The 25,439-nt window shown below is 35.7% G+C and overlaps 1 protein-coding gene across 1 annotated transcript in view; it reads right to left on the reverse strand.

Moving 5' to 3' along the window:
* Positions 1–8,302: 8,302 nt before the first annotated feature.
* Positions 8,303–25,439, reverse strand: part of LIN28B (lin-28 homolog B (C. elegans)) — a 104,011-nt gene continuing 86,874 nt past the window's right edge. Inside the window, exon 4 of the mRNA XM_008569396.1 lies at positions 8,303–8,736. Coding sequence (XP_008567618.1) covers positions 8,367–8,736 — 370 coding nt within the window. The 3' untranslated portion in view covers positions 8,303–8,366. The remainder of the gene's footprint in view (positions 8,737–25,439) is intronic.

The raw sequence follows: 25,439 nt of genomic DNA on the forward strand, positions 1-25,439 counted from the left end.
GAAAGCCTGGGATTGTGGGTCTTCCTGTTATCCTGAATGGGCCTTACATTTGTTCTTTACTAGAAAAAAAGGAAATTAATTACAGAAGCATATTGGACTACTTATATTTTAGTTATCGAATTCTTCTATCTATCATTTGAACACTGTCAGTTCATGCTTTTCCCCAGTGTGGTCCCTGGAGAGGACAAACCTGGTGCTTCTCCACATCAGCATATGGGCTGCAACCATATGTTGCACACTTATAAACACTTATTAAAATCCAGATCACCCAAAGCTCCAGTTTTTCAATGATGGGCTAGGAAGTTACATTAAAATACCAAAATTAATCACTACTTTCTCAAGATTCATACCATGCAAACCGATAGTTCCCTTGTGACCCACCAAGACGGCCACTTAGAGAGCAACCACACGTGCTGAGAAGCCCTTTCCCCCGATGTTCTTTCATGAAACTGGTACATACTTAGCCCTTCTTCTAGAACCTTCAGATTCTTTCTGCACTGGTTCCATTCCCCTCTGCCACCAAACTCATGTAGGGTATCCCTAGGGAGTAAAGGACAAAGTCATGAGAAGATGCTGAGGAATAAAAGCAAAGTGTTGTTTCCCCTTGTGTTAGGATCCATCTACCTTGTCTGGTTCTGTTTTATTCTCAAATTCACTAGAGTTTCAAAACTGTAATGAGGTTTTGGGAAAGATATCCACATTCAGGAATAAAAGCAAAGAGAAGTCCCACAGGGCTTGTAGGTACAATTTTAGCAAGAAAGTTGGGAAGCAAGACTATCATAACTTTGTTAAGAAAAAAAAACTGTATAATAATTGCAACAATTTTAACACTTGTAGCTTTTACATATTTATTATTTCTGCTATTTTGTGTATTTTTTCTCATAATGACATAACACAAAACAGCAAACAGAAGTCAATTTTTTTCATCTCAAAATTCTCTAACTCCTACCTTTTCTACTTGCTGCATTATATTTACCCTCCCTTATGCTCCCATTTCAAACAAGTAGTATAGACCATGTTGTTACTTTTTAAAAACCTCTGTAATTTGGTTTTACACATACTGCACCATTAAAATTTTTCTTTCCATCAGTCTGGATACATTCTATTTACCAGTCTTCCAATTCAATAACCTTCTATTCTGTTGCTTCTAACCTACGGTTAACCCCATCTGTTGTTGAATTCTTATTTTCAGGCATTATAATTTTTTATTCTAGAATTGGTTTTACCTCTATATCTTCTCCTGTATTTGTTTACCATAGTTATTTTTAAAGTCCTTGTACAATAACTGCAAAATCTGAATCATCTGTGTATATCTTTTTGCTGTCTGTTTTTGCTTCCTGCCAATTGGTTGTTTATTAGCAATGCTTCCTACTTTTTGACTAGATGCAAGACATTGTAGATGAAAATTTGTAGAGGATTTGGATGATGTTATCTTTCGCCAAGGAGGGTTAAGTTTCCTTTTGGCAGACAGGTATTGTAACAACTAGTCACCTTAGTCCCACAAAGGGTTAATTTTAGGCTTTGATAGGGCTGGTTTGTTTCAATTTTGTCCTTTTTTCTAGTATTATGTCCCTTACTCCTAGGGCATGACCCTTATGCCTAGGATATAGTCCTTCTGGAATCTATATACAAAAAGCCCAGACTATTTACCAAGAACTATCTAATTTGCTGAGGCTAGAAATTCAATCTCTCTCTCCCTGGTACTAGATGGCTGAGGACATCTCTAAGTCCACTAGCCTCCCAGCCAGGGGCAGGACCCTGAAAATGAGCACCTTCTTACAATTTTTTACGCACTGGCCACCTCTCTTGCCTCACTCTAGTCATGGCCCTGTGTTCACTTGCTGTTTTCTGCTAAGTCTTAAGATTCAGTCAATGTCTTACATGAAGATTTTGGGGGCTCCCTTCGCTGTGAACCCTCCTCTCTGGGATTTGTCCTGTTGCTGTGGCAGCCCTGAATTCCTGTTTCCTCAGGTCAGTAAGGCTGTCACTTCCTGTCTGGGTTTTATCACCCTGGGGCACCATGGGGAACTGGAAAGTGCTCTTAGGGAAAAAGCTGGGGTAAGTGTGATGCTCGCCTCAGCTCTTCCCTTATTTCAAAGTTTGTAGCCCCACGAGTTCCTGGCTGCGATGGTTGTTCTCTAATACATTCAAACACTTGTTTTTATACTTTGTCCAGCCAAATTCATCTCTTTACTGATTGCTTGAACATGCATTGCTTATTCTTGACTCTGATTTTTTTAAATTCAAAATATTTTAACATTTACTAGTACATACTTGTGGGGTATAGTGTGTTGTTTCAATACATGCATATACTGCACAATGATTCATTTAGGGTAGATAACACAGTTGTGTCCCCATTAGTCCACCACTACCCCCACCCCACCTCTGGTAACCATACTACTACTCTCTACCCCTATGAGAACCTTTTTTTTTTTTTTTTTAAGAATTCATGCGAGCAATATCATGTGGTGTTTGTCTTTCTGTGGCTGATTTACTTCACTTAACATGATGGTTTTCAGTTCCACCCATGTAGCAGCAAATGATAGGATGTCGTCTTCTTCTTATTTTTTTGTTTAGGCTATTTCCTGTCTTGGATTCCCTTCCTTCATCCAAACCAGGCCCATCTTTGTGCTCAACTGAATCTCACTTCCTCAAACCAAATGTGCATTTATCAAAAGTGTTGTTTTTGAACAATTCTTATTGGGATGACAACATATTATATAGTAAAGTATAAAAGCTCCAAACCATATAGAATGTAACCTAATTTTTGTGTGTGTATGTGTGTGTATGAGGGTACTTCAAAAAATTCATGGAAAAGTTGAATTAAAAGACAATAGGCTGCCTCATAACACCAAGGTCAAGGGTTCAGATCTCCGCACTGGCCAGCAGCCAAAAAGCAAGCAAACAAACAGAGATAATAGAAATCTTTCCATGAACTATAATAATATATATTAATTTTATCCTGGTGTGTGTGCGTGCATGCACGCACGTGTGTATACACACCAGAAGAAAATTAATAAAAAAGTTATTGGTTATATCCAAGTAATGAGATTATGTATTTATCCTTTACTTCTATAAAAATATTTTATAATAGAAAGTCCTCCGCAAGCTAAGAAAAGTGAATCACCCACTGTGGCACAGACTGTGAAAATACTTAACGCTACTGGACTGTACACCTAAAAATGGTTAAGACAGTAAACTTTATGTTGTTTTTTTAACCACAATTAAAAAATAAAATAAAGAAAAAAAATAAAAGAGAAGTAGGAGTCACACTAGACCACCAAAAAATAAAGTGAATCATCTAGGTATAGAGTGGAAAATGAGTTTAATTGTAGGATTGGTCAAGTTATAGAACTCAACAGTTTCACCAAATTGGTTTTATAGTACATCAATACTTCACTCATAGTTTGATAAATCTACATTCACATTTTAGATATTTGGTACTGGTGTACCTTGGCTTTGATTGTTCTTTTCAAATTCTTTGTAATTATTAGAAAAAACTTGTAGAAAAATTCTAAAATGCTTTCTCAATAAAACTTTGAAGTTTTTGTTTCGGTCTACTCTTCCTGAGCACATGAAGTCTGTACTTTGATCCATAACCTTGTACAGTCTCTGCCGGATAACACAGGACAACTCCTAATGACGACAGGACCCACCTTTCCTCCTTCATTCTCTCAGACAGCAGCTATTTGCCATCCATATTGTCATAAATAAGTTCCATGCTAATAATCGCCACTATCTGAAGATATGTTGAAACTATCTAACTTGTGCTCACATTGGTGTAATTGCTAGGTAAATGGCCTTTTATCCATCCACTTAATTTAGCAATCATACAAATCATGAAAAATCTCCAAAACCCATGGTAAATGCCAACGTTATATGTTTTATTTTTAATCAAGTAATTTTTTTAACCTCAAAATATCCATAATTGACAGAATAAGACATTAGGCATGAAATGAGAATATAAAATCCAAGGTCTGCAAAAAGGCAAACAGTGCTTTTGTCCATCAAGATAACTGTACATGAATGAAATGCCGTTCCAAACATCTACCCCTTTTTTCCTTTAAAAACAGAGTTCAAGTGTTTTTTTCATTTTCACTTGTAAACAACATGAGTCAAAATGGACAATGAGGTAATCTAATACTACACAGGATAATTTAAAAACACTAGATAAAACATCGTATTAAAGACATATAGAAATCAGGGTTCACTTTGGTCTTTAGTATGGTTAGAGTTGTTAATACCAAAAAGCAACACATACTAGGTAAAGCCAGCTTGGTGGTAGGTGCCAGTGGTTGATAGATGTGATTCAAGAGGTAGTCAACACCATCATTCTCAAGCTGGTAACTCTCACAAGTGTTAAGCCACAGATGTATTAAGTATCATAATACTTTCTCACAGTACAGTACTTTACCATGACTTTGCAGCTTTGTTCCAAATATAAAATTTAAGAAGGAATCATAGGTCAACCTCTCACTCTAACTGAACAACTATAACACAGATCACACAACCACCACATCTTAGAGGCCGTTGATAGTTACGTTAAGACAAATTTGATGGTTTTGAGTTGTTCTCTAAAACAAATAAATCTCATTAAGACATCTAGAAATTAAATTCAGTGCAGCTGCACTTGCACATACTTTCCCAAGTTTTATAACCAAAGGGGAAATACACATATATATTTTATGATAAACATTTCTTAGAGGAAACAGATAAATTAATTTAAATTAACTTTAAGACTTAATGAGATTTCCCAGGTCCTGTATAATTCATCTTACAGTGAATGTTACAAAGTCTATTAACACTTATGGGCTTCTATTCACAAACTAAATACAACCAGCAGTAACTTGGGGCCGCACTGGTGCAAAATAAAACTGAGTCAGAATACAAAAAAGTTATCAGCAATAAAAACATCTTATATTTGGAGGTGGACTGATGCTAATAAGATGACATTTCTTGATCTCTTTTTCCATACATTGCACACCAAACTTCCAAGTTATAAGCAGGTAGAAATCTTTCTAAATTTTTCAGTTGTAAAAATACATCCAAAGTCTTCTCATACAGACTAGAAATGCAAGTATAAAAATGTTTCCACTATAATCTTCCACGTAGCAAATGAACAGCTCTTAGGGCTAAGAGACTGGTAGGGCATCTTTTTTAGAAATTACATTTACGTTGACATGAGAGTGAGGTCAAAAGACAATTCACAGACCTTCTGCCCCACCATTGGTGACCCCCCCCCCAAATGATGCTTCACCCAGACCCTACTCCCTCAGTAGCTAGGTATGGCATCACAAGTTTACTCCCTGGCACCCAGTGCTAGTTATGTGCCTGGGGCTATAATGCTGTAATTCGCTTGGCTTTAGGGGGCACAGCCATGTAAATAAAGGAGACTGGCATCTTTCATACTGTTCGCCTAGCATGAATATACCTACATACCAACCCCTCTTCCTGCTACCCCTTCCCATCCCCCACCTCCAGGCAATGCAGCTATTTCCAAGATTGCTTCTGTGTTCTGTTTTGCTGACATTGAAGAGTGCCCATAATTCTTTAAACTAAATACATGATAACCTTTAAGTAAATGCTTGGAGACTTTGCTAACTAAAACGAGATGCTTCATTATTCACAAGTGTTTGTCAGAAACATGCAGTTGTGAATTGCTATCTATAATATAGATAAAAAGGTTCTGTACCAGAGAATTATCAGCCACCTGCAAGGCTGGAGCAGCATACAGGTGTGCTATGCATCAACTATGAGGTAGCCTTTTGCTGTAAACAGAGTATTTCACCCATGTAAATGAACAATGTGCTCATATCAGTGATATTCACATATGCAAGGAGCTGAAGAATTCTGCTTTAGAGGACTTTTCACATGAAATAAAAATATGAGAACTGATACCAGATATTCAGAAATTTTGATCTATGTCAAACTCAGAGGTAGTTACTAACATCAGTACATAATACTTATATAAAAGTCTAAGTCATTTGGTTTGTTTTGAGTAAGCAGGACTGTAGACTAGTCTGTAAAGAAACAACAACAACAACATTGTTCCCTGAGCAAAGTTCTTTGTCCTGAGTATGTTATGTAATAGTGATAATATTCTCATATAAAAAATAAACCTCAACTTTTAACCAGAAGATAGGTTTGGTATGTGCTCTTAGTAGTTCAGTCTGGTAAGATGCTAAAAATAATCCCGAATTGCATCCATAAGGTCCACAGTTCTCAAGTGTTTCTGTGTTTTTTTTTTACCATGATCTCAGCTAGGAATTTTTATAATGTAAACAGGGAATGTCCAATTTTCAAGTCCATAATCTCCTATTTCTATAAAGTCAAGGAACTTTGGTTTGAATTTTCAAAGTGACTTATGTTTTGCATTTTTACTGTTAACCTGCTTAGTATACCTGCTAAAAATTAAGCAATGCCACTTTGATTTGTCTACATAATTTAAATAAGCTTGAAATCCTCACTTAAGGCAAGGAAGTACATCTCTATAGCTATATCACATTCAATATCGTCAAAGATAAGCTTTGCATCACATCACACTGATATTTCAGTATATACCACAGAGATTCTCACAAACACTGTCATGAAACTCAAGCTGAGTTGCAAAAGACTGGCAGGCAGCCCAGCCTGAGGCATTTTCTTCTTATGGTGGCTTGCTGAAGCAGCAATGACTATACAAGTCTCCCATGATAGGATAAGTGGGAGGAGGAGCAGAAACTGTTCAGCAGAATATGTCTCATTTGAGTCATGCAATTTTCTCTTTTTGATTATCTGAGCTTACACCAACAGGCCCATGCAAAACTATATTTATTGCCAATATTAAGCATTATAATTAATTGGTACCTTCTTAGAGATGTTTCAGAAATTTGCCTGTAACATCTCAAACAAGGATGACTCTAAAATAATTTTTTTTTTCATTACTGAAACCTAAAGGGACCAATACTGATTGGTCTCCAGCCAGTTTATTACTATAACTGAGAACCAACCTGAGAAGATTCTCTGTCCCCAGCATTTAATGTCCATCCTGAATCCACCATATAGGTTACTTCAGCGTTAGCACTGAAGGTAATTCCATACAATCAATTTTATTGTATAAAATACTTCCAGTTATCTGGTAGGAGAGGTTTTGGTACCTCTGCCTCAGGCTTGTCACTCTAGTTGCCTGCCACCAAATACTGCACTTTTTAATGTCATTCATAGGTCATACATATTGGGCTACTGTGAGCATACACTTAATTTTCATTCTCAACCCCAGTATTTTATTCATTTCTGTGCTGCTTTTGTTTGTCTGTTTCAGAAACAAGTTAGATAACTCTCCAGCGTAAATTAAAAACAACCACCAAAAATATACACCAAACAATTGGAGTTTTCCTCTAAGGTCTTCAGTAGTAAATTAGGAGGGCTCCCTGCTCTAAGTGATGGTTAAAAGATTGGCTTAGTCAAGGGAAGCGACTGTTGTCACAATACCTTAAAAGCTTCACAACATGTAAAAGATTACAATGAGCTGGTACTGGTACCAAAATACCACTGAAAACAATCACTACATTTAAACATTACCCTCCCCTTCATTTCTCTTAATAGGCATCTAATTTACAGTCAAAACATAGAATTAAAAACATTGAAATACGGCACAGAAATTACACATTCATTGTCTTTTCTAGAGTTATATATCCCAGAATCAAAAAAGCTTATGGCAGTTAGAGGCATATGGAGTTAAGGTACTGCCTTCAAACAGGAAAAAAAAAAAAATGCCACTCCAAGATATCAAGAAAAAGAAAGAGGCAATCCCAAACTCGGGAGAACTAGATGTCTTAAAAACCATTAGTACCATATGATTGGCAGCTCTGAGACCTGAAGTATCCTTTGGTTCACACAAAAGGTAACAGTCATGTTTTTATTTTTATGTGATATAAAAGAAGTGGTATTTCAAGAAAAACTCCAGGGGTTATTTGTGAAACCATCTAAAATGGTTCACATGGGTTTTCAATTCTTGGAGATGTCCAATCACGTGAGGGAGGGTGTGTGCTTGTTATCTACATAAACACATATATAAAGACAGACCTTCTTTATATATACGTCTACATTCCTGCATAAAATCCTCATACGCACACACACAGACTCAGACTCTCTCCCTCTCATGCATGCACATATTAATATACATAGTATCTCATTCTCTGAATAACATAAAACATGACACCCTGCTCAAATGTAATTTGCTTAGAGTGATTTGTCTGTTTAAAAAATTCACAGTTCCTCAACAGTAGTTAAAATCTCAGGTCAGCTGCTGTTTGTGAAATACTGTTCCCCTGTACTTGCATGAGGTAGACTTCCCAACTGGGTAAAAACATCAAAAAGAAGAAGTGTTATGTCTTTTTCCTTTTTTGGACTGAAGGCCCCTTTTTGCTTTGCTCTTCTGGTGCTGCAGATGACCTCGTGGAGGAAGCTTCTTGAGGTGACCTGCCTGACCTTTCTGAGATCTCTGACCTAGCCTCCTGAGAAAACGGTGGTGACATACAGCCATGCCCTCCTCCTACTTCTCTAGGGAAAGTCGAAGTGCATGGCTGGGATTCTGCTTCCTGTCTTCCCTGAGAACTGGCGGGTGGCTGTGCAACAGTTTTATGTGGGCAGTTTGCCACCATGTGCATGATGCTCTGACAGTAATGGCACTTCTTTGGCTGAGGAGGTAGACTACATTCCTTGGCATGATGATCAAGGCCACCACAATTGTAGCATCTGCAAGCAAGAATAACGACAACATCTTAGAAGTAGTAGCATGAATCATAAAACACATGTTATTAAAAAATATACTAAAATACACAAACTGTCAATGAGATCAGCTTATCTTAATGTGCCTTCACAAAAGCATGTAATGTTATTTATACTGGTTGCTTCAATGACTGTCATCACCAAAATGCTCCAGCAAAGTTATAAAAGTAGTTGTGTTAACCATAATAGACAGCAAAAAACATGAGTATTAAAACATTAAAGAATATTAACCAATTCCGTATAGAAATGACTCTTAAATTAGACTGTTATTTTTAAAAACCAGTTTAGTCCACTAGAGGGCAGCCAATATTCAGCAAAAAACAAGCAACTAAAAGTTTAAAAATTACATCACATAAAATGGCAATTCACTCAGCAACTGGAAAAATTATAGATCACATTAGTTTAATATTTCTTTAAGTGTTAATTATTTTGATTGTGGAAACAAGCTGAACTGGAAGAATTTTTTCCTTTGTACAAATTAATTAGTACAGTGAAATTTGATAATATAAGAAAATCAGATGTCTAGTCAGAAGGTCAGAATGATATCTGGCAAATTACCAAGTAATTTTAAGGCAATACAGTAAGTACCTAAATCAGAAAAGTGCTATAAAGCAAAGCTTCTAAATACTTATATCAGATTAATAAAGGTTTGATGTTAGCTCAGTGACAGGAAAATCTTTCTTTTCTTTCTGTAAGAAATTAATTTTCTTTTAGGGTAAACTTTCCTAAATTCAAATAACATAAATCCATCCTTAATTAGTATTTGAATGCACACTGATGACATGGCTTTTGTACTAGATGTTTGTGAATTCGACTTTGCTTAGCATGGAAAAGCTGAGCAAGAAATTATTTGGAAGACATACTTGTTCAATTTCAATCAGATTTTCTTTTAAAAATTTTATGTTAAAAACAATAAAAGGGGGCCGGCCCGGTGGCACACTGGATAGTGCACCGCTTGGGAGGCGCGGCAGCGCTCCCGCCCGAGGGTTTGGATCCCACATACAGACCGGTTCCCGCTCGCTGGCTGAGCGAGGCGCGGGGGCAACGCCGAGGGTTGCGATCCCGTTGCCGGTTCCCGGTCCGGTACGGGGGCAACACTGAGGGTTGCGATCCGTTGCCGGACACGGAAAAAGACAAAAAGACAAAAAGACAAAAAAAAAAAAAAAAAAAAAAAAAAAAAAAAAAACAATAAAAGGCCATAATGTGGAGAAACTAAGAAAAATTTATATTTACAAAGGTTTTAAATCTGATTGTTAAATATATAAAGTTTACTTAGTGATTTGTATCCAAATGAAATACTTTAAGAGCTTTCTATTTTAAATTTATTTTCCAAATACATTTATGACTCCATAATTCTCATCATGAGGCACAAATAACAATAGGTCACAATGTTCTAAAAAATGATAGCAAAATATGGGCCCACTGTGGGAATCAGTTTAAGACAGTAATGACAATAAAATTAATTATAATTATATTTGTATGTGTGTGAGAGAACATCAAGATTAACAACATAAACTAGCTTATGTTTCAAAGACAAACTCCTAATTTACTAAGCAGTACATAAAAAGAGTGAATTGTCTTAATTGGCAAAAACTAGGGAACTATTGCCTGCTTCTCCAGTTATCATATTATCTTACAGATTTTAGAATAATGGATTCACAAGATGGGCTTTTATTCTTTGCATAATTCACACGTATTTATCTTAGAAAAGACTGGATCATGTTTTCAAAAATTAAAGGGAAAAACCAAGAAATTAGATTTCCAATTAAATTACTTATTGTATAACTGCCTACCTTAATATAATAAATTAATAAAACCTTACAATGCAGATTCAATATTGTTTCAGTCATGTGTACATGACTACAAAAAGAGATAGTACAAAACCACAAAAAGAGATGGTACAAAAGTAAATAATAAAAAATACTAACTAATGCTTTTGAAATTCAGGTCCCCAGAATAACACACTCAAAAATGGCATCTTTGAAAAATATAACCACATTACATAATAATGTTTTCCCACATAGTTCTCTTCTACAACGAATAAGAGAAATCTTAAATTTGCCCATCTATAAAATATCTTCTTTTGAATTTAATTCACTTCCTCAAGGATAGTATCCACTCAGGAACTCATTTTCAAAGAGAGAGAAAATACGTTAAAGGCCTCAGTAATAGAGCCAGCTCTCCTGCAGATGCATCAGTTTCATCAGTCACTGTGGTATGCGCTGTGTTATCCAATTCAGGGAACCATCTTGCCCACTCACTGACCAAGAGCGCAGTGTCAGGATTCTGCTTTCACATATGGGGCCTTCAATCACACTCTGTATGTGCACTTACCATTACATTTGCTTATAAAAGTTATTTTTAAGGATATTATATAATTTTGGTTTCTTTGCATTTTGATCTGTGTAGTTAATTCACCCCCATGGCTTATCAGATATGTGCTATCATTAGGCCTGTCTGCCTTCCACACTGAAAAGATTTGCATTCAGTGTATATGTGCTTAGCCTCAAAAGGAGGAGGAGCGGCATTTATTCTCCTCTTCTATTTAATCATTCAATGTCAATCACTCTAAGAGTGCAGATCATACCCCATTATGAAACGCCTTCCTTCCCAAGGGACTGACACCAAAATGGAAATGTTCAGCTACCTTTCAGCTCACAAATGATACTGCAACCACACACTCCATACAAGCTATACGTGTTCTAGTCCCCTTTGTTCACTCTCCACACTCATCCAAATCAGTTTATTTCTGTTAGTTTGAATGAATTTTACATTGTTATGTGAACATAAAAATGGCATGTGTACCCACATATGGCTACATGCTTAAGAAATATAAGGACATAGTCTCACAAGCAAAAGACTATGCAAAGAACACTGTAATCATACTTTGTTATGTATTCCCATGGCCCAACATAAAAAATAAAATTATTAATGTTAAGTATTTTATAAAATGCTAAATCAATGGTATAAAGGATATTTTCTCACATATTAAACATAAAAAGAAAATAAAAATGTTATGTTTAATCTTACATTATCAAGTTCTTCATGAAGTTACCTATAAAGACTAATTCTAATAAGCTAGCACATTCTACAAGTATTACTTCTTATTAAAAAAGCTTTAAAAGATGGAAGATAGATAACAAATTGGAGTTCATTTTTAAAAAGACTATCAAAATAAGATTAAAATTTTTAAATGAATGAAGAATGCCAACAATAGAAACACCTAAGATGGCCAAATGAATAAAACCTAAGGCCTCTAAAAAATTAATTTAATTACATTCTGAAAAAAGTTAACTATGTGACTTTTATAAATTAAGTCCAAATACCTACATTAGTTAATAAATTAATCAAAACACATCCAAATTTTTGAGAATTCCATTAAAAAAAAATGAAAACTCTACTTTGGAAATCATAATTTAGATCTGCTATGACCCTTAGAAAATTTCTCATGTTTTAGTCTAAACAACTGAGTATGTAAATTATATTTTAAAATGATACCAGCAATAATGGTTAGAACTGAGCTCAAATGAGGATCACTAGCTTAAAACACAGACTTTAATTTTTAAATGGTACTCCGGAGGCTTAAAGGAAAGAATTAATCAACTGTATATTCCTCTTTGATTCCACAAGTGATTAAAAAAATTGAGGAGAGGGGTCATACCGCAGGTCAACAGCCAGATTTACTTGTCTAAAGGTGTAATGGAAAAAAGTGTAATTTAGGGTGCTTGTTAATATTACAAATTTAACTTAAGAAGAATTTATATGGCAACTCCAATCCATATGCTGACGGTCTGATGAAGGCATTAAGGATAATGAACCAGTGATCTTTAAGCTTCTCAAGAGGAAGGAAGGAAATGTTGAAAGAATAGTAAATAAAACGAGATCAGGGAGAAAGAACAGAGTGGAATGAGAAGTGCAAGCTCTGGGCAGGACAAAGGTACGAATGTAAGAAAGGAGAACATAAAACCTAAGAGAAGAAAGATGAGGAAAAGGATCAGTGAAGTTCCAAACGGGAGTCCAGAGGGGCGAAAGAAAAGTCCCACATTGGAAAAAAATTCCAGGAACTAAATTGGAGAAAAGATGTAAATTTTCTCGTTGAATTCATTGCTTACCACTTTAACCTTGATACGGTCCAACTAAAATCCAGAAATGATACTGAAAACATCTTCAACTCTACAGTTTAATTATAATACGTCCGAACACTTGTTATCTAACTCAATAGTGTGTCAATCAACCCAGTACATGGGAGCCCTGGATTCCAGCCTGGTAGTGGTGGGGAAGTGGATGGGCAGAAATGTTATCAGAGAACCCAAGAGAGTTGAATAGGAAAGGATCCAGAGTGCAGTTTTTGTTTTTTTTTTTTGTGACCGGTAAGGGGATTGCAACCCTTGGCTTGGTGTGGTCCTCACCGTGCTCAGCCAGTGAGCGCACCGGCCATCCCTATATAGGATCCGAACCCGTGGCGGGCGCACCGCTGCGCTCCCAGCGCCGCACTCTCCCGAGTGCACCACGGGGTCGGCCCCAGAGTGCAGTTTTTGATGGGAGCAATCTGTATTCTGTACCTCCTGCAGGTAAGAGAGACAAATTCTGAGACCAGCCTTCCAGAAGAAGGTGGCTCTGACAGCTTCTAAACAATCTAAATTTACATCTGGGTACAGTTTATTAAATCCACAGGATCTGCCCCAAAATACCAAGAGGAAAGTTAAGAAACTGACAAATCAGAGCTAGAAAGGCCATTTAACAGTGCACACATTTTCTGACCTCTATTCAAAGCAATCTTTAATGAATTGTTTCTTTTATTTCATTCTTCTTATATCCAAATTCCTAAGACTGCTAAGCCAATTAACCAATAAGACATTTTAATAAACTTAATCTTTATGGGCCGGCCCAGTGGCGCACTGGATAGTGCGCCGCTTGGGAAGCGCGGCGGCGCTCCCGCCCGAGGGTTCGGATCCCACATGCAGACCGGTTCCCGCTCGCTGGCTGAGTGAGGCACGGGAGCAACGCCGAGGGTTGCGATCTCGTTGCCGGTCCCCGGTCCGGTGCGGGGGCAACACTGAGGGTTGTGATCCGTTGCCGGACACGGAAAAAGACAAAAAAGACAAAAAAAAAAAAACTTAATCTTTATATATTCTATCTAAGTACAGTGGTAAAAACACTGAGTTTTCAAAAATATTGGTTAGTGGTGATTTGTGTTCTTTTACAAAGTTTTCTAGAGAATACACATTTAACACCAGAAAAGTTTTCATTTGTATCTTTTGAAATATAGAAGCCAGTATCACTCCGTATCTCATAAAAATGTACAATCAATGTTTCAATAAAAAAAGAAGACATCCCCCTCTATTAACTTAATTCATGCTAAAAATAGTCTATACACAGAAGGGCTAAACGTACTGTTAACGGAATAAAAATGATAATAACAGAAATAATAATAAATAGGTTCAATTTATTGACAGCGTACTATGTCCCAGACACCATGGTAAAGATTTTTAATGTGTTACATGACTTAATCCTCCCTCAAACCCTACGAAGTGGACTACAATATCTACATTGTGTTGATGAAGAAATTGAGACAGAGAGTTTACCTAGAAAAAAATTTTAATTGAAGGTAAGTTTCACTTCCATTTTTATTATATGAAAATGTTATACCCAATAATATTGATGTAATTATATGTCAGTCTAAAAAACAGGATCTTAAGTTTCAAACACCAAACACACACGCACGTGTGTACACACACACACACACACACACACACACACACACACACACACAGAGATGATTTGAAGGAGATTTTTCAATTTGAATTCCTGTTTTGTCACTATGCTGTGAGGAGGTCAGCTTCTCTTTTTGAGCTATCCCATCCATAAAACAAAAGTTTGAAATGAGTCCAGCCGAGATGTTTTTTCTGTCAAGGCCAGGTTTTATTTCTACCCCTCCTGTATTTTACATGTTGAAAAATTTTGTCTAAAAAAATTTGTAAATAATTTCTTCATTCTCTTTAATCATATGTTTAAGACTACCAATGTTAATCACTACCAAATAACATTTATTGATTTTCCATAATAACTCTTTTAATTCTCCATTTTCTGTTGCCTATATCTAAAGTAATCTTGAAAGCATATAAATTTTAGTATGGATATGCTCTTGCAAACATTTTTCCTAATGGTCAAATTCTGTTGGCTTTTAAATAGAAAATTACTTTCTTATGGATATAAACATAATAACAAGATCTCTGCTTTATATAACAATGATTAGCCATGTAATTTTTTTAAAACACTAACATTTAAACTACATTTTGCCTAAAAGAATGCCATTAATAAGGTTAACTGTTGCTCACTCTGTTTTCCATACTTGGGGAAAAAAAGCCCATAATACATAGTTTAAAAACCTGTTTAACTAGACCACCCTAAGGGTAGGTTCTCAATATTATTAAATCAAAAGCAAAATTTAGTCAGTATAATTGCCATTCAGTTCTTTGTGAATAAATGGTAGATGTCTGAATGGCTCTGTATTGCCTAGTTCTAGTCACAGTAATAAGCGAGGGTGAGTCTGTGGTGGCATGGAACCAAGGTGAACTCAAAACTCAAAACTTCTGGCAGTGGAAATGAATACTCTTTCTCCCCCAAACCTCAGTTTTCAGACCAACTAAATTGATTTGGGGTTTGTATGGAGTTCAAAAGGTATTTTTTACTTACTAGCTACTGTTCCAACCTCTTTTATCATGTGGTTATATGATGAAAAATTATCTAGATACCTTGCCTATTAATGAATTCCACTGCTTATAATACCTATTCAATCATTTTCATAGTCAAATAAAAAACAGAAAAACAAAGCACTTAAAAATATCTGTGTATACAACTTTGTACTAGATGCCAATGAAAGGTATGTGAGTGAATAGCTAGACAGCAAGATTTATATATATATATATATATATATATATATATATATCCCCCCTCCTCATTTGATTTCTTCTCCTGACTGCTTTTTGGATCGGCTGAGGTTCATTAGCTTTTGGACTCCCTCTCTGATTAATGCCATGGTCTATTTTGTAATCCCAGCTAAAAATGCATCAAAGTATCCCGAAAACCAGCTAAAATATAGTAATAGCTCTATTCACTAACCTTTCATCATCTTATAAAAACAAAAGATGTGAGAGACAGATATGTTATGAATGGTGGTGCAGGTCACAAAAGTAGGGATGGAACATGTACCAGTTTTAAAAGAGAAGAGGCCATGGAAGTGCGGAGAAATCACCGAACATGTGGAAGCAAAGCGAGCTTTTTTCATATAAGGGCACTTTGATTGGGGATAAGTTATAAAACAGACATGTTTGTATTTCATCCCATTATGTTCAAAGTATGTGGTAGAATCTGCAGCAATTCCACAGAAGAATAATCTGAATGTTGTACTTTGTAGCATAATTTGAGAATAATAATAATGAATTCTAGGTCAAAAGTTAAATCTTTATTTGAAATAGAAATGTTATCTCTCTTTTTTAGGTGACAAACACCATCCCAGATCGGTATTCTGTTCTGGCTAATGGAAAAGTTGGAAAAACAAGAGAAAGATGTACTCAAATACAGCTAAAGTTAATGCTTTCCAATTTCTTGGGGGTAAAAGTAGTTAGTTATGAAATAGGACCTAATCCACATGGAGTGGGCACTCTGCCAGTGCTGCTTTTAGAACCCAAGACATCTAAGGAGGAGATTCGAAGTGAGTAGAGCATGCACGTTTGCGCACGTGCGCACACACACACACAAATAAATAAATAAAAGTCACATGCATTTTTGCAGTAGCAGTGTTGTAACTATATCTGAACTGCGGGTCTGAATTCATCTTTGTGGGAAACAAGGTCAGTTTATCTACCATATTTGGTCATACTGACCTTTAGGTATAGAGTATTTTAGAAAGTTAGTGCTACCATCAAATATGAAGGAAAGGAAAGACATTCAATATTTAACTTATATTGAAATGATTAAAATTAAGTGTTTGCTTAAATAGAAGAATCAGATTATAATATGTAGTTTGAAAATGTTTATTCATTTATCTATTACAGCAGTCTTGCTGAAAACTTGAACCCCTCAGGCCTACTTACTTTTCACCAGACCATTTCAAATTCACCAGTGACAGGGGTAAGTAAGCACTGGCTTGGCCTGAAGAAACACAATTCCACTAGTACTTTGTGTCAACTTTTATAATTTTTTTTTTGTTGCTCATACATTTTTTTTAGGCTTTGGTTCTGTGGACCAGCATTATTTTTATCTACAACACTATTTCACAAGTCATTCTAAAGTCATATCTTTCCCCTATGTGTACACTGAAAACTTTTTTACTACTAAACATTTGACCAGAGCATACAAAATTTTAAAAGAGAAATTTAATCATGACTACGATAAGTGATGCAATAATCTGTTATCCAGAGAAGTGGATGTAAACATCAAAACAATATATGAAAGAATTTAAATACCATAATAAAAATACCTTTAAAGATATAAAATAATTAGTGTAAAATAACTAAGTCATTTTGCACAGAAGGAAGAGACAAAACAGAAGGAAAGAGAGACATCTAGAGTTCAAAAATCCATTTTGGTGGCATGACTGATGAACTGCACCAAAGAAGGTTAGATAACAGTTCTGGATTGATACTGGTTGTTTGCAAGCTGGAGGCAAAAGGGGGCTAGATTAAAAGACATTATTCCTAGTTTTAGCCAAGTGAGTATTTGCTGGGTTATTTCAAAGCTTTGAAGTCACCATGACTGAGTTACCTTTGATGCAAGTAGTAATGTTGGTAGTACCTGAGATTTATGAAGATAGTGAGTTAAAACACTTCCCTGTTGCTGTGTTACTGAATTAATACTGAAACACTAACACTGAATTATTATTATGTTACTGAATTAGTAAGAAATATTCATAAACTTTCCATTTTGACAATGTTTTTATGAGTAGCATTAAAATATATTTGAAGAGGACCAGTTGTCTCAGAGCACGTTGCCTAGTGTCATCTACCCAAAATGTGCTCTCAGGACTAATTCATGTGCGAGAGGCAAAAGAAGATTGAGCCAAACCATCTCCTATCTTGATAGCTACATAGAAAACAGAAGGAGTTAAAACTATTTTGCTGAAATCACCAAGGAAAGGCTTCTAATGATCAATAAGTTTGATCTCCCATTCCAGCACCTGAGGAAAATGATGAAGTACAGATGAGAAGTAAACGACCTTTGTCCATTTCTCCTTCTAGTCCAATTGGTCTTCCTATAACTGACTATAAATTGCCCTTTGCCAAGAATCAGCAGTTTTTAAATTGTTCACATAGGTAGGCAGGTGAAAATTGAACAAGGAAAATTGCTGTCATGTTCAGATAACCTTGGTAAACTGTGATATTATCTCCACTTACGTAGGTCTCATCTTGAAAATTAGAGACTAAGATAAAGTCATGTATGGTATTCTTGGCCTCATGGTTACTTTTTCTCCTCCTTACTGGTTGAGACTGCCCTTCATGTCATAAAGCTCTTTATGTAACAAAGCTTGATGATCAAGCTGCTAAGACATCCCTGCAGATCTTTTCTCTGATCACTGATCCCTTAAGGAATCTTGTCTCCCTATCTGAACATTTTAAGCCTGTGACCCGGTGAGCACATAGCCACTGATATAAAAAAAAAGACAGCTGTCAAACTAAGGATGGAGGTAAAAACTGAAGGTAGCTATGAAAAGAGCAGCAAATCCCTGGATGGAGCCAGATGGTTTATACATGTCCAAATACTCTTAACAGTTGCTGATCATTTGGGCTAGATTCTATACGTTAACAGATTTATTTGTACATCTTCTATAAGCCAAAAATACCTGGCTTTGTTACAAGGAAAATTTCTTAAGTATTTGAATGATGAGTTTTCACCTCCTTTGGTGAACCTCTGAATTTGGCTGGTGGAAATCTATATGAAAAATTTGGCTTCTGTTAGTAGAATAAAAGAAACAAAGCTACTATTTAACAAATCTTGAAAAATATCCTAACAGGTGTGGTAAAAGGAAGTAAACTTGTTTGAACAATGCTTGAGAGTTTTACTCTAAAAATATATTTATTTTAGAGAACTAATAAATATTTAAAAATATGATTGCTGCAAATGGCAAAGTGCTATTTATCACACTGAATATGAAGTCTCTTTATATGTTTAATCTTTATAATTTTACTGAATATAACATATGTGCAGGGGAAAACCTTCAGTGGAAAATTGTGCGCTGTCTAGCTCTAGAGCACACACTTCTGGATTATCTGATTCTGATTCTAGAAGGGCCATTTTACAGCTCTTTTCATGGCTGATAACTGATTGCAATGCAAAGTTATTCTTCTCTGTAGAAAGGTAAAATCTATCCCGGTAGGTAAAGGGGTTCAATTGACTTCCTTTCCCCACTGTGGAAGAAGCTAGGTTTGCCTCTATTTGCACATTCATTTCAATATTCCTGATCTACAAATGTGTCTGTCTGTTCTTTGGATTCCATTTTGAACCATTATAACATCTGCTTGGTTTTCTCATTTAATTGAGTTAAATAAAATCATTAACATTTGTTCATTTTATGTTCATTTTATGCATCACAGAAGCCACTGCATCATATGCAAAAATCATTATGGATGTGATGCTTGCTCTTTTAAGCACATAAACTCTATTTTTTTTTTTTTTTGCAGCTGGCCAGTACAGTGATCTGAACCTGTGACCTTGGTATTACAAGGCTGTGCTCTAACCAACTGAGCTAACCAGCTAGCCCTATGACCACATAAACTCTAGAAAGGAGAAAAGATAAAGGCACAACTAACTTTAACCCTCAGGGTTACTGGGCCCAATTTTGGTTTTTGTGTTTCTTCTCAGCAGTTCTATTATTCCTATATCTTGAAACATTTTGCTCTTTGATAATCCTGAGAATTATTTCCAACTATACTAAAATGAGATTAAAATAATAAGAATGATTATTCTTATACAATTATTATATTTAATAATATATAGAAATAAAATTCTTATAAGTATATGAGTAAAATAATGAATGATATAATAAAATAATAATGAGGTTAAAATAATAGGAAAAAAATGATGTAATCACCTAGAGAGATGATAAGATAAAACAAATCATCATTTCATCATCCTTGTTTTTTTATTGCATTGCTCAAAGTATTGCCTGATCTTCCAAGAATGTATAAAAGACACTGAGAGACAGCATTTTTATAGACTTTTTTCTTTTTAACCTCTCATTAAAAACCGTTGAGAATTCAGAATTTTTCATTTTCTGTCCATAATGGCAGAGAGAAGGAAACTGACAGAAGATGTTTTGCAATTGTTGGACGAGTATGAGCACAAATATGAAAAGACAGCAGCACTCCAGAATCTCACAATGATGGAAAAATTAACTGTATCAGCTAAATCTCAGGTAAGTCTTTACATAAGATAGTATACTTAATAAATATCCTCAAACTCAAGAATTGATTAGTGAACAACATATTTCTAGTACAAAAAGGAAATTTGTTATCCAGTTAGTCATTCTATAGGGAGGATGTCATAATGCAGTATTTTGGGGCAAAAAAAATTTGCAAAAAGAACATGTGAGTATTTTTTCATGTTTTATGAAGCTTGCAGTAGGAAATTTACTTGATATGGTTCATAAGTGGAAAAATGCTGAAGCACTGACTAAAATAGCATAGAAATGAAGAAATCCATTGAATTGATCATTCTAAACAATGACTAAAAACGAAAATGTTTTGTACTATAGGCTAAAGAAAATGAGCACACTCTCTTCAACAAAACTGTTAGCCATGAAAATTTTCAAAAGTATTGCATCTTGAGGATGCAAGTCCAAGAGCAACCAGAAGTAACAAGAAACTGAAATCTCTTAGAAATGTATTTGAAATCTGGATCAGTATTTACAAGATAAATAGGTTATATACCTGTAAATTATTTACAATATTACTTTAAAAATATATTTTGAAAGGGTCCATTGGGGCTGGCCAGTTAGCCTAGTTGGTTAGAGTGTGGCACTGATAACACCAAGGTCCAGGGTTTGATATCTGATCTGGCTAGTTGCCAAAAACCAACAGCAGCAGCAACAACAAAAACAGTTGTTTAACCTTAGTGCCATATATTTGGTTTCTTGAAGAACAACAACAAAAAAGGGTCCATTGGACTCAGATGGTAAAATGGAGAATTTGATCAATGCTGTAGAATAGAAAGTGTTAGGTCTTTTCAAAAGAAGACATGATCACGATTATTGCGAGTAGTAGAGATGGCTTTGTAAAGGAGTTGGCCTGGCTGTGACAAGCTAGGTAAAAGTTATTAAAAAATCAGGTTTATATAGATGCAGAGATGGAAAAGAAAACATGCCAGGTGAATAAATCACATGAGTATAACAAGACAGAAGTGGAAAACTGGAAGACAAGTTTAGGAAGGCAAATAGCTGTTTTGGAAAAGTAATGGAAACCAAGATTACTGATCAGAATATTAAACATAATTTACAATTTCATATTTTTAAAACTTTCATCTTATAGTAGAAAAAAATTGAGTTTCAAAATTTATGTATACATTGTCCATGACCACAAGTGTACTAATGGGGAGTCCAGGATTTCTGCCTAAAACTCAGGTGATCCATGATAAAATCACCTACTCTCTCTGGGTTTCCTCATCCATAAACAATTTTCATACTCCATTCCAGGAATCAATTTTAAGATGAACATAATTCCCCCTTACTTCATATGGTTGCCATTGGTCTCAAATGAGATAAATATTTTTAAATGGATTATAAACAATAAAATTCCATATATAAACGGAGGGTGAAATTTCTTTCTCTAATCTTAGATTTCCTATCTCTGAAGTGCCTCTTGCCACACTAGTGAATTAGGGGAGAAACAACAAAAATAAACAACAGGAAAAGGTTAAAATATTTTCCCCTTTGTAACAAAAGTAAAGAGAGCGAACTAAGTAGCCTAATAATGATACAATACATATCTTATGGCTGCTCTATAATTAATTTCTGTTTCTATTCCCTGTCTGCTGGAATTTGTTTCCCACCTCCTGCACTTATATTTTGATGAAATACTAGTAAATTAATTTGCTTTGTTGCAGATGCCATGCATTTCTTCCTAAATATAGTTCACTGGAAATGTTTGGTATTTTTCTGATTTATACCTCCAAGTCCCTAAAAACCAAATCTCAGTGTAACTTTGTTTACATAAATTCTATCAGAAAATTTTGCAAATGAGGAAAATTATAAAGAAGTTAATCTGTGCATAATACAGTTTTAAGTAGGGGGAACTTTTTCACTATTTCTATACTTTAGAAACTACTCTTTATCTGGCTTTCAGGATACTCTATTACATTGGTTTTCTTTCTACTTTACTGATGTTATCTTCCTATCTTATTCTCAGTAAATTTCTGGATGCACCAATACCTAGATTTATGTTTCCCTATCATTCTCCTTTGAAAAACTAACCCATTTCCTTTATACAAACTATTTTCTTTAGGCTGATCACTCACAAATTATTCCCATTTTGATGTCTTTCTGTAAACTCAAACTCACCTTATCTAATCAAGGTCATTTTGACCCCTAGTTTCCAAATCTCCTCCAATATTGATTGATTTTCCTATAAGTTCATCACTGCATTCATAGTATTTATTAATGTAATACTTGGTTGGTTTGAAGAAAAGGAAAAGGTATTATTAAAATCATCATTATATGTTGGCCTTTGAAACTATAATGGAAACATCATGCTTCCCCTTAAGTCAACTCTCCTAAACTTATGCAGAGTCTTCTCAGCTTCTTCTCCTTTTGGGTTAGATTACTGGTCTCCTGTCTTTATACCATGTCATTCTAGATCGGTCACTTTTAAGTGGTACTTTGGGTACATCTATCAATTCACTTGGCCCATTCAATCACCAACCAGTGATGGCCATATTATATTAGTACTATTTTTTTTTTTCTTTCCTTTTTTTTGTCTTTTTTCCGTGTCCGGCAACAGACCGCAACCCTCAGTGTCGCGCCCGTACCGGACCGGGACCGGCAACGGGATCACAACCCTCGGTGCTGCGCCCGCCCCTCGCTCAGCCAGTGAGCGGGAACCGGTCTATATGTGGGATCTGAACCCTTGGCGGGAGTGCCGCCACACTCCCAAGCGGCACACTGTAGCAGTGCGCCACCGGGCCGGCCCCTATATTAGTACTACTTTGGATAATACAAGGTTACTTCAAAAAATTCATGGAAAGATTCATATTATCTTTTAATTCTATTTTTCCATGAACTTTCTGAAGTACTATCATATAAAGAAAAAAAATCTAATCATTAATCAGTCACCTTCACTTTGTATTATTTAAAAATAGAGTAATAAAAGAATAAAGAGAATGAAAAGGGAAAATATTATGAGATGTTGGGACCAGAGGATGAAGAAAGAGAGTATTTGGTACGAAAAGGGAAGCATCATTAAAGTGGGTGAGATGTAGAGTGATAAAAGTAACATGACTTTCTGATTTAAAAAAAAAAAAAATCATAAACGACAAATGAAAAGGGCACCAGGAACTACAGCCAGTAGAATCAAACCCAAAGACCTCAGATACTGGATTGGTCAGATTCAGCCTATAAAATAAGTATGTTGTGATACATTTAAAGCAATACTTAATATGGTTCTTCTTTTTTTTTTTTTTTTTTTTTAAGATGACTGGTAAGGGGATCCGAATCCGTGGCCTTGGTGCCATCAGCACCACACTCTCCCAAGTGAGCCACAGGCCAGCCCTTAATACAGTGCTTAATATTATTAGGCCAACATCTCCTTTTTATAAAAAATATTTTTGGGGCCGGCCCGGTGGCGCACTGCGCTAGTGCGCCACTTGGGAAGCACGGCAGCGCTCCCGCCGAGGGTTCGGATCCCACATACAGACCGGTTCCCGCTCACTGGCTGAGCGAGGCGCAGGGGCAACACCGAGGGTTGCAATCCCGTTGCCGGTCTCAGTCCGGTACGGGGGCAACACTGAGGGTTGCGATCCGTTGCCGGACACGGAAAAAGACAAAAAAAAAAAAAAAAAAAATTTTTGTAATGTCCCACTCCTATCCTGAAAGAAATTTAAAATAATAATAAATAATATAATCTACATAAACACCTAATTTAAAATATGTATCTACATTCCTTAGGGAATATGTAGGGAAAAATAAATTTACAGTAAAAAAATACATATATCAACAAAAATGCAGGGGCAAAACTTCACCAGAAGACACAATAAAATTATCAACGCTTGTACTTATCTATGATAAATAAATATGGATTTATTTAGCTATTCCATAGAAGTAGAGAAAATGAAAGATAAGAGATACAGGGGGATGCTAGAATAAAAATTAGCATGATATACACATACACAACAAGAGAAAGGAAAATCACCTTGATTGAAGCAGCATAATGCTCAGACAAATTAAACAACATAGAAAAAAATGAGAAAATACAACACTCTTCAAATGAGCTACATCATATGTATAAGTTTAGTATCCTAATAATTCCCTATGTTGTCACATGACAGATGATAGTGATGTAGTATAGTAGAAAACATACCACATATAATTTTAATTCTACCATATGCTGAGACAAAAATTCAGTGTCAAGTATATAAAAAGACCTTGAAGACCATATTCTTTAATAGGTGAGATGGCAAATAGTTGATGTACTGGAAAACGAAAATTAATACAAGAGCTTACAAATAAATTGTTTCTGGAAATGGTATTACAATAAGGCTAAAAAACTTGCAACCCCCAAATAAATAATTTCTACATTATAAATATTTTATCTCTGTAGTACAAAAAAAATTAAGAATACATAGGTTCAGTGGGTTTCTGACCATGATAGACTTACAGTTACTAGACTTGCTCTTCTGTAGTCTCCAACTGGAAAACTGGAAAAGACATATGAGGCAACTGCTTACAGTCTCTGGACAGGAGAATAGGCAGTGAAAAGTGTGATGCTTGACAAAGGGAAACACTGAAAGCACGGCCCACATTTGCCCTAGCTTTCTGCCTGGGTGGGTGTTTGGCACTAAGGGGCAAGGAAATGGAGCCCAAGCATAGCATAGTGGTGTCAGCAAGCTGAAGAGGCATAGATTTGAGCTCAGTGTTTCTGAAACAGTTAGAATTCATGGGACAGATTACTGGAAAGAAGAGATCAAAGGAGGACACCCCCCCACCTCCTGATTCTTGAGTAAGGGCTAAGTTGCACATGCACAGGTTCTGACCCTGCAAAGCATAACACAAACAGGCTTTGTTATTTGGCAGAAAGATAAGCAAAGATACCCAAGGTTACACAATGCTGGAAGACATTGAAGTTCTAGTCTAGCCAGAGTAGAGAGACCATGCTGGATTTTAAATCCAGCAACTTGGGCATTCACTTGAGATTCTAGTAAGCTCATGCCTTAGGAATAAGAACCACACTCTAAAAGAAGGGCTACACCCTAAAACTAAGCAAAAAACCCCAAAATAGATCTACCCTAACCTAGAATAAAAACAAGGTTGGCAGAATAAAAATCTACCCAGTAATTCAACTGCCTACCATAACAAAACTCAACACTTTGTAAAGAAGATAAAATAACCCAGGCTTCCTACAAGTTATCAGCCCAACATTCTCCATACAATAAAAAAAAAAAAAAAAAAAAAAAAATTTTTGGAA

The sequence above is a fragment of the Galeopterus variegatus genome, unplaced genomic scaffold, assembly GCF_000696425.1.
Source record: "Galeopterus variegatus unplaced genomic scaffold, G_variegatus-3.0.2 Scaffold491, whole genome shotgun sequence".
In the NCBI taxonomy this organism is placed as follows: domain Eukaryota; kingdom Metazoa; phylum Chordata; class Mammalia; order Dermoptera; family Cynocephalidae; genus Galeopterus; species Galeopterus variegatus.